Here is a 12,921-nt window from a genome sequence, read left to right as displayed (position 1 = left end):
ACCAGGTCCAGCTATGTTTACTAAGAATGCCTTCGGAGCTATTAACCACTTCAGGAGACTACAACCTTGGTGAGAAGGTGTTTCACCCTCTCTAGAAAAGGGTTTACGCCAAAACAAGCAAATCCTAGGCTCCTTATAAAGCTCACACCCCCACTGTGTTCAAGGTAAGTGAGGCAATAACACCTGTGACCTGACGCCCTCCCGCCCCTATGTACAGCACATCTGACACCATTCTCAGCAAACAACACTATTCACTCCCATTCAACTTCCGCTGAAGCAAAGGAAAGTTTATTTCCCCCCTTGAGCACGTAGCCATTCATTGGTGAATGCATACATGAATCATGGCATATATCCGCCCATAAAGGGGGTCCTTTACCCCTAGAAAAATATTTGGGAAGGCAAATTTGATTTCAGTCCACCTTCCGCTCCTTTGTGACGAGCAGCACTGCTGCGAAATTCAGTTACGAGATTTTGACCAAAGCCTTTTAACAGGCTGGATTAACGAATTTACTTGCGATTGTTCACGACGAAAATGTTTATGTCATCTTTATTCTTTGGAAAGTTGCTGTCCTGTCTTGAAAGACACTGACTGGCATTTTCTGAGGAGACTCGGTTCTGTCGACGAAAGTTAAAGGTACAGAGTTGACGCAGGGTTCTATATCTCTGATATGGACCTAAAGTGTGGTGACTGCCAAAACATATGTTTTTTCCTTATCATTGGTTGCCTGGAGAAGCAGTAGCAATTAAACTCTTGACAGTATTTATCAAGATACTTCGCGCTAAAGAGAAAAGGCATTCATTTATCATGTTTGTGGAACAAACAAGAAGATGTGCACAGAACTGATGGCTAAGGTTCGAGCAAGACGCATAGCTCCGATTCCAGAGGTAAGTTTTTATCACACTCTTCCAGGTCCCAGTACCTTCATAAGAAGGCATTAAATATTTAGATGGTATAGTCTTATCACTTCTATGGGTAATGCCTTTTTTGTGCGTTATAGTTGTGGTTTTTCAGTCGTATGTTACTGTGCTCTTTGTGTTTGAGTTGGAATGTAGGCCAGACTTTAATCTCTGAAATACATACGGAATACTTGCTTGACATTTATCAGATGAGAGGTACAAACAACAGAAAACTTAACGTCCTCTGCTATCTTGCGGTTCCTTGCCAAACAAACAATGCACACATTTGCCTGAGCTGATTAACGTGAAATATCCACACTACGAGAAAACTTCATTTGCGGAACCCTTTGATGTTGTTGGTCAGTGAGATACAACTTGGAGACTGATGTACTTTAATAGCCCTAGCTATAAGAACTTTCTACAGAGGCCTATCAAAAACATATTAACCAAGAAACAGGTAATCTGCCTTTGTGTTAGGGCGACAGACTTTAAGAAGGTAAGATGTTGTTTAAGATACAGGTGGATTAAAAAGGAACACAGGAGGTCATTGATTCTGTGCATAGAACAGAAGGTTGCCATTTGCTTGATCTGTATTTAAAACAAAATGATATCGGCTAAGAATGTATGAAGATAAAGAAGAGGATATGCTTTTGTCGGATCCTGTGTTCAAAGTAGCAACGTGCCTCCAGTGTGAAGCAAGCTCAATCTTGTATGGTTTGCTGTCTGTGTTTGGCATGTTTCTGTTTCCTACCAACCAATAGTTGGCAAAATGCAAACAGAAATTCGTGACCTTCTAAGATACTTAATGAAGGTCGAGCTTGCGTATACTATAGTGGCTTCTTTGGGTCCTACCTTTTGCAAGGAGCTTCTCACGTAGGCAACACTTCCAATCTTTTGTAGTCTAGGAAAACATGAGTAATGTCTTACTATAGTGGCTTATTTGCGGCCTACCTTTTGCAAATACAGGTATGCGTAACATGGTATGTATAATTAGGTAGTACAGGAGGTGCTTTGAAGACTCCATTCAAATTGTTCTATTCACTATGTCAGAGATGTGCCAACAACGTCAGTAAAAAAGCACTCCAGGCTTAAAAGTACAAAGTACTAAAATATATTACCCTATGATAGGTATTGTCCTTTGACTCTTAACTCTAAGCTTAACAAAAGTCAAAGTCAAAGTTTAATGGAAAATGTTCTTTTCTTGATGTCCAAGTTTTTCCAAGTATTAAAGAAGTAAAAGAAATGATAAGATGAAGAAAGCATTTAATGGTGAAAGAAAGGCCTGAGTGTTGAGCTTTGACTTTTTCCTTTGAACCTCCATGCCTATAGCACTTTTCAACCACTTGTGATCAGCTGTGATCAGCTATCAAAGAACCATTCAGTTCCAATTCACACCACAGGGGAAGGTTAAATCCAGTTCATGGTCAAGGTCAAATTCATGACCCACCATGCTGTTGATAGTAGATGAATCATTGCTGTTTATAGTAGATGAATCATTGCTGTTGATGAATCCATGCTGTTGATAGTAGATGAATCCATAGCACAATTTACAAGTCCCCTTCATGCTGCTGCACTCCTAGTATGCTTGGTGAGTGACCTGGGTCTAATTTTGGCCAGAAGAAACTGCCTTTAGTCACGTTCTGCTGGTACCTTCCTTGACCTTTACTACAGATATAATCAAGGCAGAGGCATAAATGTAACAGGTGTTTGCCACCCTGATAGGTTGGGAAATTAAGAACGTGACTTGAGATGGCTTCTTTCTGACTGTAAGGTAAACAGTAAGCACATGTTAAACAAATCTGAAGGATCTATCACAGGAAGATGCAGCCTGGTTGGGGCTTTCATCTGTGTCATTGTCATGTTGATAATCTTCAGACAGGAAAATTGTTACCTCAATAGACTATCATTTCTGTCTAATTTGATTGATATAAATATGCATCATGATGTTTTGTTTATAGTATCATAGCTGCTTGGCATAGGCGTCAAGATCTAGACTTGTTGTCCAGCCCTTCCTGTCTTTTCTGTATCATAAACTACGTGTTCTATTCATTGAGACACCTGTTCTCCATAAAAAGCTGACATGGTTCACACCTAGACAGTATCATGTTTACAAATAGGTGAGAATATTACACCTCCTTTTGTAATTTGTAGGTTGACACCTACGTTTACATTGACTCTGGTATCATTTTATAGACTTCAAATGAACAGATGTGTCATAAACCCCATGGACTCTTCAAAGACCTGAAATGCAAATGATTGGTAAGATATTATCAAAGAAGTACATATTAGTGTCCAAGGAATGTCTTTTATGTATCTGTTGATAATGAAGAACAGGTGAGGTTAGCTGAGGTTTTTGTGTACCTGCTGGTATTTAGCTTACTGGGTTACTCTCCCAGGGGGGCATCCTGCAGACAGCTCCATAAATCATGTGGTGTAGGAGGGTTCACCCTAAAACCAATCCATTGGAGAGGGCAGATTGATTTTCCTGTGGTTTGAGGATGAACTGGGACACTTGTGTGTAAGTAGAGAAAATGATCAAATTAACTGGCAGTATTTAGCAAAAACTGATGGAATTTTCCAGTCTTTCAAATTGGAGTAATGAAATGTCTGCCTGAAATTGAAAGGGGTATTTGCATGAGGGTCAGTATGGGGGGGTCCTGACAACGATTTACGCTGAATTCAAGAGAACCCCCTACGTTTTACGCTAAATCAAGGAAGGCAATTACGCTAAATTTCGTCACCTCGCTACGATTTACGTAGATAAGATGGTTTTCCCTACGAATTACGGGAAATAAAATAGGCTGCCTACGCCTTACGTAAAACAGCATGCAGACCCTCTTGCATATGACTGGTTCTGTAAAGATGTCCAAGATCACAGACATTCTCTATCAGTAAATGGGACACATTTTTAAACAAAGTCAAAGACTAGAGGGCTCATGAAAAAGAAGTAAAGGATCAAGTTGCAAATGTTTCAGTTTGTCCATTATGAAGTTCTGAAGAGAAAGGCTGTGAACTGCCATGGTATCAACTAGTAGGTATCAACAAGAACGTCCTTGGTACCTCTGTTTCATACCATGGACCTGCATTTCCCAGGGGGGACAGATTGCTGGACACTTCATAAATCAAAGTCCCACAGGAAGTGATGTAATCTGTCAAAGCTGGGGAACCAGTGGGATTGGTTTTACTCTGCTTCTCATCTCCTCAGAGGTTCAGGAAAAACACTTCTGGTGTAATGTCTACTGTGTTTCCTTGGATTTCTTGTGTGAAGTGAAACAGTTTTGACTGCTGAAGCGGTAGGGGTGAGTTGTATAATTTTCTTGTCCAGAGCCCAGTCTATTCTATTTCTAGTGTCCTTTTTTGGTAGGAACAGTGGTGTAGAGCTTTTGGGTTTGGTTCTGCACATGTCCCACTCTGAGAATGTAATATGGTATGTGTTTCAATTTTCAAGGCTGCCATTAAGTCATTTCTCACTTGAAGTAGGGGTTGTAGATACATGGAGACTGACAGTTTTGCTTGGGTAGAACTTGAAATTTAAGGCTTTAGTTAGTAGTAAGTTTTGTGCTTGTGCAATTTTAGGAAAATACCAAATACAGTACCCATGATCAGGCAGACACAGCTTATCTCTTCATAAATTCAGTGAAGGTGCAAAGGCTTTTTCACTTGCCATTGTAAGGCATTTTGTAAAATATGCATCTAGAACTAGGTAGCACTATGTTACAACAGTATATGTAACTTGTTTATGGCAGTTAGTTATGGCACAGTATATCAAAAAGAGGTCACCAAATACATATATGTGTACCAACTGCATCAAGCTGGCATGTTAAACTGATGGGCGGTTACACCAGCTATATCGATGTAGATCTGTGTGAGTAACCTTTTGTGTAACACTACCACCGCACATAAAATGATACACGTAACAACAGCTGATTACTTTCTTGAGCTTTTTGCGATGATTACAAAAGCATCTCAATTCAGAGTTAATAACACTAAATCTTAGAAGCCGTGGATGTACCCTGGGAGCCAGACAGGACCGGGTAGCTAGGGAGTTTTGTTTGGGGACCCAAGGCAGTCAGCTCGCAGATCTGACATAAGTGCTCCGGGGAAGTTTAAGCCTGAAGGAGTAGATAAATTGTCCTAGCTGCCCCATCCGGCTGGCTCCCAGGGTACCATGGATGCTTTGTTATTTTCTGGACCATGTACACATACAGTAGTTCTGTGGCATGTCTACAAACCTGTTTATCATTCTGCACCCTGTCTCTCCATCTCTTCTTGATGAAGAGCCTGGGTGATCTATCATTGTTTATGCTACACTCCATCCAGACACTGCCACAAGTCACAACTTCCCCCCAAGCCAGTATTAATCCATTAGTCGTGTTTACATTTTGCGGTCTTCTGGTGTTTGCATAGAAACACCCACTTCATCAGAAACCCATAAGTAGCCATAACTTCCTGGTGTACAGATTTGTCATGTGGGCAAGCAGTAAAGACTTGTTTCTTTTAGTAATTTATATGCCAAATCTTTAAGGTACATTTTCTGTGAAACCAGAATTTACAGTTCTATTAAAGTTGTTGGTGCGTCTACTAAAATATGTGATATTTCTACTTTAGGCAAGTTTAGTTGTGTTCAAAGTTTTGTGCCATCTCTTGGAGAATTGAATGAAGCACCACAACTGAGGAGCCTTTTTTTCTGGCAATTACATGGGATGGAGTAAAGACTCAAAAGGCTTGATTTCTAACATATGGAGTGTGTACTGAAGGGCTTCTGTATGGTATCTGGTCCCTGTCAGAGCTTTATTGTACTTCCACAGTTAGACAGAGGTGATACATGTGGCAAAGGGTTATCCTAGACATTTCTGTTTGTATTCAACATGTGCGTTCTCAGAATTGACTAGAGGATAAGTTACAGATGGACTGTCTGCTTTGAAGTCTCTACTTCCTGTTATTACAAGTCCATTCCCAGCTAACAAGGGGGATTTGGTCTTCTTTTGTACAAGAAGATGAGATGGAAATGTAGGGGAAAGGAAACAAATAGGATAAGGGAAGGGCAGAAATGGCTTTGTGGCAGCTATCACAAATAATGCACATATGCCATTGTTAGTATGAAGATGTATGTTCAAGGTTCCTACAGATTTTACAAAGCATAAGTATGGTATTCACATGCAGATCTGTTTCTTATCACAGCATGCAGGCACACCATACAAAAAGACTTTAATGATCCCTCATGTCTATTCATAAGTTACAAGTTCAAAGAGATCAACAGGGGATGGAAAGATTTAGATCGCTATAAAGGACAGTATGTGGAGCTCTTCCTGTTTGAGGCCTTGACATTCCCTTGTTCCTGTTTGTTGATGTGTTTAATCATCCTTACATCATTAGGATATCAGCCTGAAAGCTTCTAATCCTTTCAGGATAAGCTACTGTTATTGCTGTTAATGGTTTCCTTGGCCTGGTCTTGTGCCTGGTTCTAAACTAATCTCCAAGCAGATGTTGCCTGACCAGCCATTTCTTTTTTTCTGAAAGCCATTTACTTATAGCAAACTTTGGCCATTAGAGCTTCTATTCTAAGTAACTCTTGTCTTAGACCAGAAGAAGTTTGTTTAAAAGATCACAGAAGACTAGCTTGAAGCCACATATTTAGGAAGAAGGAAAGAAAGAAGGAAGGAAAGAAAATATTAAAGAATTGAAATTGTCATAGATCCATTTAAACCAAAGGTGCAAACTTAGTTTAGGGCCTTACTCAAAACCATTCCAATGGTTTACAAAAGGCTGAAGTAATTTTTGTTTTATTCTGGATACATACTAAAAGATGATGGACTGAAAAATCTTTAGATGAGAATTACATACCAAACAGAGATACATTACTGTAGTCTGATGCCAGTTTAATTGTACTTTTAGGAAAAAGAATTCCATGACTCCTTTCACCTTTTCTCAAAGCACTGTCCTCCCTTTTGAATTCTCTCTTGTCTGAAGCAGTCTTTGCTGCTTTAGATGGTAAATAAGCTGTTTTCCTTGGGCAGGAAGCTTTGTATTGTCCGTGATACACAACAAAGTGCCGGATTTCCATTGGATAGAGTATCCAAGTCCTAGAAAAACAAACAAAACAGATCCTGGTTTACCGCTGCCAACTGGTAAAAAGGCTTCTTATAATGGTTAAAGAATAGCCTTTATGACAGGACAGAAAACCCACAAAAGCATGTAACGATCTGTATGTAGCAAAGTAGTCAGAAATGATCATTAGCAGGTATAGTAGGTAATAGTGCATCAATTTTTCAGCAGAATAGAGATAGAATCTTGTCAATGCTTTCATCCCTTCTTTTCATAATCCTCTGTTTGTAAACAACTTTTCCTCAGATGTTACCTCTGGATGAGGTGTCTCCTTGTTTTAGATATTGCCTATTTGCTCACCTGTCAATAAAGGTATTGGTTTGCTCTCTGTGTTCAACTTGGGAAATGAGAGCCATCGTTGGTGGTTAGTTAGTGGTTAGATCCGTATGTTCAAAACCTGGGGGTCAAGCCCTGAGCAGTACTTCTGGCCACCACTTTAAATTTCTGTACAAAGGAAGAGAAAATGTTTTTGTGGCAGACTTTGTTGAAAGGTGATAACATAATGACGTAGATGGCTGGATAAGGTCCACTGATACCTGTGGGAAAACTGGCCGATTTACACTTTGTGGTAAAGTCTGCTCAACTGAACCTTTGAGGTGAGGAAGTTGCTGAAAACAAAGAGCACAGATCAGGGGGAAAAAGACATCAGTTAAAACAAACACTCCAGTAAAAGGAAATGCATTAGCGTTGTCCGATATATTATTCCAGGGGTAAGACAGCATGTAGATCAGAATAGGAACTTATTTGTTTCTGATAGGAAACCAGTGAGCTGAAGAAAGACGTATTAGAAATACACACATGCTGTAATTTCTTGTCCATTAGTGTTACACTTCCTGTGTAGTATTTTTTAATTTAACTAGAAAATTTTACATGTTTCCACATGTTTCTACAAGGCAATACTTTTGCAAGACAACCGCTATTCTTAGATACAGACAATTCCTTATCTTTTAATTCCTGAGATAGTGTGCATATTTGTACTGTCTCCCTAGTGATATGCCGCTTTAATTCCTTCTCATCTCTGCAAAGTGCTTAAAGTATTCTCCCCTCTGGGGTACAAGGAAGAAGACAAAGGTTTGTAATTTTCGCTGCTGGTTGAAGGCATTTTTGTCTTTCTGTAGAAAACAGAGCATATCATGGTAGCAGATAAGAGAACAATGAATCTTCAGCCAGAAGAGTAATTTTCCATCATACCTCAGGCAAACAACTCATGGATGGTAGAGGTAATTAGGGGCTTCTGCTATGCATCCAAGAGGGGGCTAATTTTACACTGAAGTAGAAGAACTTTGCTCAACCTTATTGCGTGTCATTTTTAATGATTACCGTAGTTTCCTAGGCCTGTCTTTTTTTATAGTACATCGTTTTTTGTCTATACAGTATATGGGAGTTCTAAAAATAGTGATTCTACACACAAGTAGAAGACCTTTGCTCAGCCTTATTGCATGTCATTTCTTTTATAGTACATCTTTTTTTGTCTAATGGCAGTTTTAAAAATAGTGGCATGGAAAGGTTATAAAACCAATGCAATACTATTATAATGTACGTGTGAATGTACCACTAAGTACTAGTTCCATTTTCTAACTGCTTGTTGTGTAGATGAAGATATCAAGTAATTTCTCCTTCCAAAAATTGGAGAAAGCTACAGAAGTAATATTTTTACTGTCAAGTAATTAGATTTAAGATGAAAGAAAACAGGATAAAGAGACACATACAACCTGGAAACAGCACATACATTTTTTGTATTTTGCAAACACTACAGAGATTGGAGCTTTGGTGTGGTTTTATTGTGATTCTTTATTGTAAGCAGGTGTGAACTCAGGTGTGAAAAGAAGAAGAGGAGACAGGTGGTTGTGTTTCCACATTGGTTGTCTGACACCTCTGTTATTGATGACTTAATTGCTTTATTTGTAGGGCTTCCCTTGTACAATTGTCTTTCTCTCCGGGGAGGTCATTTGCATAATCCCCATTTGTTTTCCGTTTTTCCGCAGATTGTTGTATCCAGTCTCAATTTGTTGCAAAATCCATAGTCATACCATCACTCCCTGGCTCTTGTTTATCCTATTTCTGTCCCACGCAGGCTGTTCTATTGTTTATATACAAACTGTATTGCAGACCCCAAGATAATGGTGATGTATTTCCTTTTACTCTACATTCCCCAGAGTGTCTGTAGCCAAAGTACACACCATGCAACTTTGGAAAACCATCAGTGTCTTTGGAAACCCTGTTGCCTGCATTTTACCTTTATACTTATTTTCATATCAATTTACCTTCCGTAATTATGATAACCAGTGTATGACAAGTCTGCCTCTCTACAAACACTAAGAACAGTCATTTTTAGGCTTTCTGACCACGACTATCTTCAACTAAAGCCCTTGTGTTTTTCTGAACCAATGTAATTAAACTCCAAACATGACATTATAGTTTATCTAAAGTAAGGAAGTTAAATTGATAGAAGTACTAAGTACTCACAACATAAAGGGGGTAAGCTTGAGATTATAGATCACGGAAGAGCACTAGGTGTCAGATGCTAAGTCCACCATCTTGATGATGACTCGTGAGGTTCAAACCACACTTTACTGCAGGCAAATTAACCTACATGTTGGTCATCGCTCCAATAGTCAAGGGCACTGACCTTCCCTGGAGCCAAGGGAAGGTCAGTGAGGTCAGTGCCCTCTGGCAGGTGTACTGTAAATGCAGAAATGTTCGCGGTGGATTAATGTTCGCGGTTTTCGCGGTGACAACTTCACCGCGAATTTAAAACCACTGCGAACATTTTTCTACTATGATATTAGATTCCAGTCTCTGGTGTTACCGCGAACTTAAATCCACCGCGAAAAGTCCTTTTTCCCGCTACCGCGAAATTAAATCCCCGCGAACTTAAAAACATTTACAGTATCTCTTTTATGGGAGTTTTTGTTGCTTTCCCAGACTGATAGTTCTATGATGATACCAGAAATACTGAATTACATACATTATATCTTATAGTTCTAGTACAACTTTAAAGGGTTATCCATCAATAAACAGTGAAATTAGCATTTTCCCATGTCAGCAGAAATATCTTCGCACTGGAATGATTGTAAGGAAAGGTAGAAGCGGGTGTTGATACTTGATTAGATTTCCTAGATGATTCAATAGAAATGATGCATTAGCTTAATGCCTTGTTACCGTTCTGCTATGATCAGTCAAATGCTGTTACCGTGACAACAGGGTCATCGCTATATTGGACACACGCAGAGCCTCACACGTGCGACTGCTTCACGTGGGTCAGGCTGACCTGGCTGAAGGTTTCTCCATTGCCAGAAGGATCATTGTATGCTAATAAGGGTTGGCCACTTGTTTAAAAATCTCCTTTATTAAAGATTTCGATGACAAGTAGTGGAGATAATTGTATGGTTGGAATTTTCTAAGACAAGTCACAGCTTGTGGCCTAGTTGCAGCATTCATTCGGTGCTTGTGCAGCTGCTTTTCCTGATAAGGGAGATGTGACCGTATTTGTTGCACTCTTGTGTTCTTGAAAGTCGCTATCACTTTCTGACGAGGCAGGACTTGCTATGTTCTTCATCTTCTTCAGCCTATCAGTATCAACAAGTACTGTGAGATAACCTGTTCATTTACCTGTTCATTAACGATGGGAGCTGTAATTATATAGGTGCAGCAGTGAGTCAGTTACTTCCAATTGTGCATGCAGAGATGTTATGTTTTAAGGGTGATGGCCGTGGTAGCGTAATGTAGTTTTGATCCGTATCTATATTGACAACTGTCCATTTGAATCAGGCATTTTTATTTTAACGTGTAACTGACAAGAATTGCGATAATATTGTCAGGTGTATGTATTTGGTAATTGTCATCCTTTATTGTTCATTTGTGTAAAAGATGTTGTTATTATAGTTACATTACCAGTACTTGGCTGAGTTATACTCTGTACTTGTTACTTGGAGACGGGAACATTTGAGGTGCAAGTGAATCATTTGCAAATTCTCTGGAAATTCTTTGTCAGCAACCTGTTTAGTGATATCATCTTGACCAACTGTCACCATCACAAAAGCTTTTCACAGCGAACAGTTTACTCAAGAACATGCCTTGATGAAAGCTTTACTATTATGATAGAAATCTTTTTAACATGTTTAGGATTGTTCAAAAGTTTTGGCAGAACAGTACAGAGCTGTGGAAGTAGACTATGACAGGTTACTTAGTTAAGAGAACACAAACAAGTCTGCTGCTCCTCAGAGGTTCCCTGAACCTTAACTCTTAGCTTCTTGTTGTATCCATTCAGGAGTAAATACCTCAGATAGAAACGTTCTTTTGAAGATTCAATGAGGTATTCTTCCGGCTGGAAAAACTGATGGGCAACATACGGTCAAGCTGTATTGTGGTATGTATGAATTTGTGTTGGGGAATTTGTCTGTTGAACTTAAAAGCCTCAAACAAAATAAATTTAGGTCTAGAATCTCAGTACATTAGATTCTGTACACATTTTTATGGACTGTTACAAATATTTTTGTTGAGTCTTTTTTATGCTTCTTTGTATTTATCGCTTCTTTTGTTATAAGAGAAAGGTTAACTTACCTACCTATCTTTAGGAGAGATACTGTCCAGGTCAGTGCCCACATGCAGACTCTCCCTACATGTGCAGGGCAGTCACATGGATCTGTTGGGATGTTAACTGGGGCATGATAAGCAAACTAGACACTGATTTATTAACTGTGCTATCCATCCATTATACTGACAGATTCACTTGCAATACTTGATAGGCTATACAAATTCAGTTATCTGTATTGGGTAAACTGAGAAAAACAACTTAATCAAGGCCCCTTGTTATGATACCCGCTAAATGAAATATTTCTGCAAAAACATCAGAGGGAGTAAAAATAATTTCCTTGCATCCATCTTGTATCTTTAAGTCTTGCTTTTGAAAAAAAAAACATGAAAAAGGAATTTAGTTGATGTGTGTCCAGGGTTGCATTTGACAGCCTGTCTGACAAAGTGATTTATAAGATATGCCGATGACTTTTGCTCAACTACAATCTATTCCTTTGTTATTGCTTTGGTTATAAGAAAGATGTCAGGTAGAATTAAATGTCTGAATTGCACCTGTTTTGGTGAGACTGCCTAACCTGCGGTTAATTGCACTAAGGACTTACTGAGTAGGAGTAACCTGTCAGAAGGATATACACCTAAGTTTTATCACTGGAAATAGGGATATACCACTTGAAATCCAGGGATGTAATTATTCACTTACCAAAACAAATATGAGGCACAAAGCGGCAAACTTTTCAAAGAAAGTAGTTTGACCTTTCCTTTGTTATAACCAATTGAAACTAGTCTAGACTTCATAAGCTTCTCTTGTCTGGAAGAGTTTAAGGTTAATCTTTGCTAAGCTCTGTGTAATGGTTTGGTACATGCCATACTTACACAAGGCATGAAGTGCTATGGCTTTGTTAGTAAACAAGGACCGCTCCTCCACTGCTTTGACCTCACAACTGCACCTACGAGGTCCTCAAGTAACCTCTCTTTTACAAGAAAATGGTGCATTGATGGAGATCCACCATATTTGTTCCCTCTGCATTTTGGCCCATACCTACATGCTAGTACAACTCAGCCCTGAAAGTACCTTGAAAATGTTTTGACTATATTTCCTGTCCTTGGAGTCTGTGTTTCTTCCTCTGACCCAAATTTTCTTTAAGATATTTGGGGATAAAGAAATGAGGTCAGGAATTAGCTGCCCCAAGGAATTTTTGTGGGGGAAATATTTTGAAGGATTGTCATCTTTATCCATCACACCTGTCTCTTTGCAGCAACACTTGACATGTTCATTCAGCTCTGCACAAGTGTTGACGTAGTTCCTCATCAAGAATATTCAGCAAAGGATCTTGCATGTGACAGTATCAATTAGTTTTATACGGAAACAGGTTTTGCGCAATA

At 39.1% G+C, this 12,921-nt stretch overlaps 1 protein-coding gene across 7 annotated transcripts in view; it reads left to right on the top strand.

Annotated features, from left to right (window-relative positions):
* Window positions 1–12,921, top strand: part of LOC118422840 — a 118,733-nt gene that overhangs the window by 58,102 nt on the left and 47,710 nt on the right. The window contains exon 1 of one of the 7 annotated variants that reach the window (XM_035830629.1): window positions 444–885. The exons of 4 other annotated variants lie outside the window; for them this stretch is intronic. In XM_035830629.1, coding sequence (XP_035686522.1) covers window positions 829–885 — 57 coding nt within the window. In that variant the 5' untranslated portion in view covers window positions 444–828. Of the gene's footprint in view, window positions 1–443; window positions 886–4,035; window positions 4,197–11,326; window positions 11,372–12,921 lie in introns of those variants that run through there. 2 more of the 7 variants (XM_035830635.1, XM_035830631.1) reach the window with 2 other exon arrangements.

The sequence above is a fragment of the Branchiostoma floridae genome, chromosome 9, assembly GCF_000003815.2.
Source record: "Branchiostoma floridae strain S238N-H82 chromosome 9, Bfl_VNyyK, whole genome shotgun sequence".
Taxonomy (NCBI): Eukaryota; Metazoa; Chordata; class Leptocardii; order Amphioxiformes; family Branchiostomatidae; genus Branchiostoma; species Branchiostoma floridae.
This window is presented reverse-complemented; position numbering and strand designations above follow the sequence as displayed.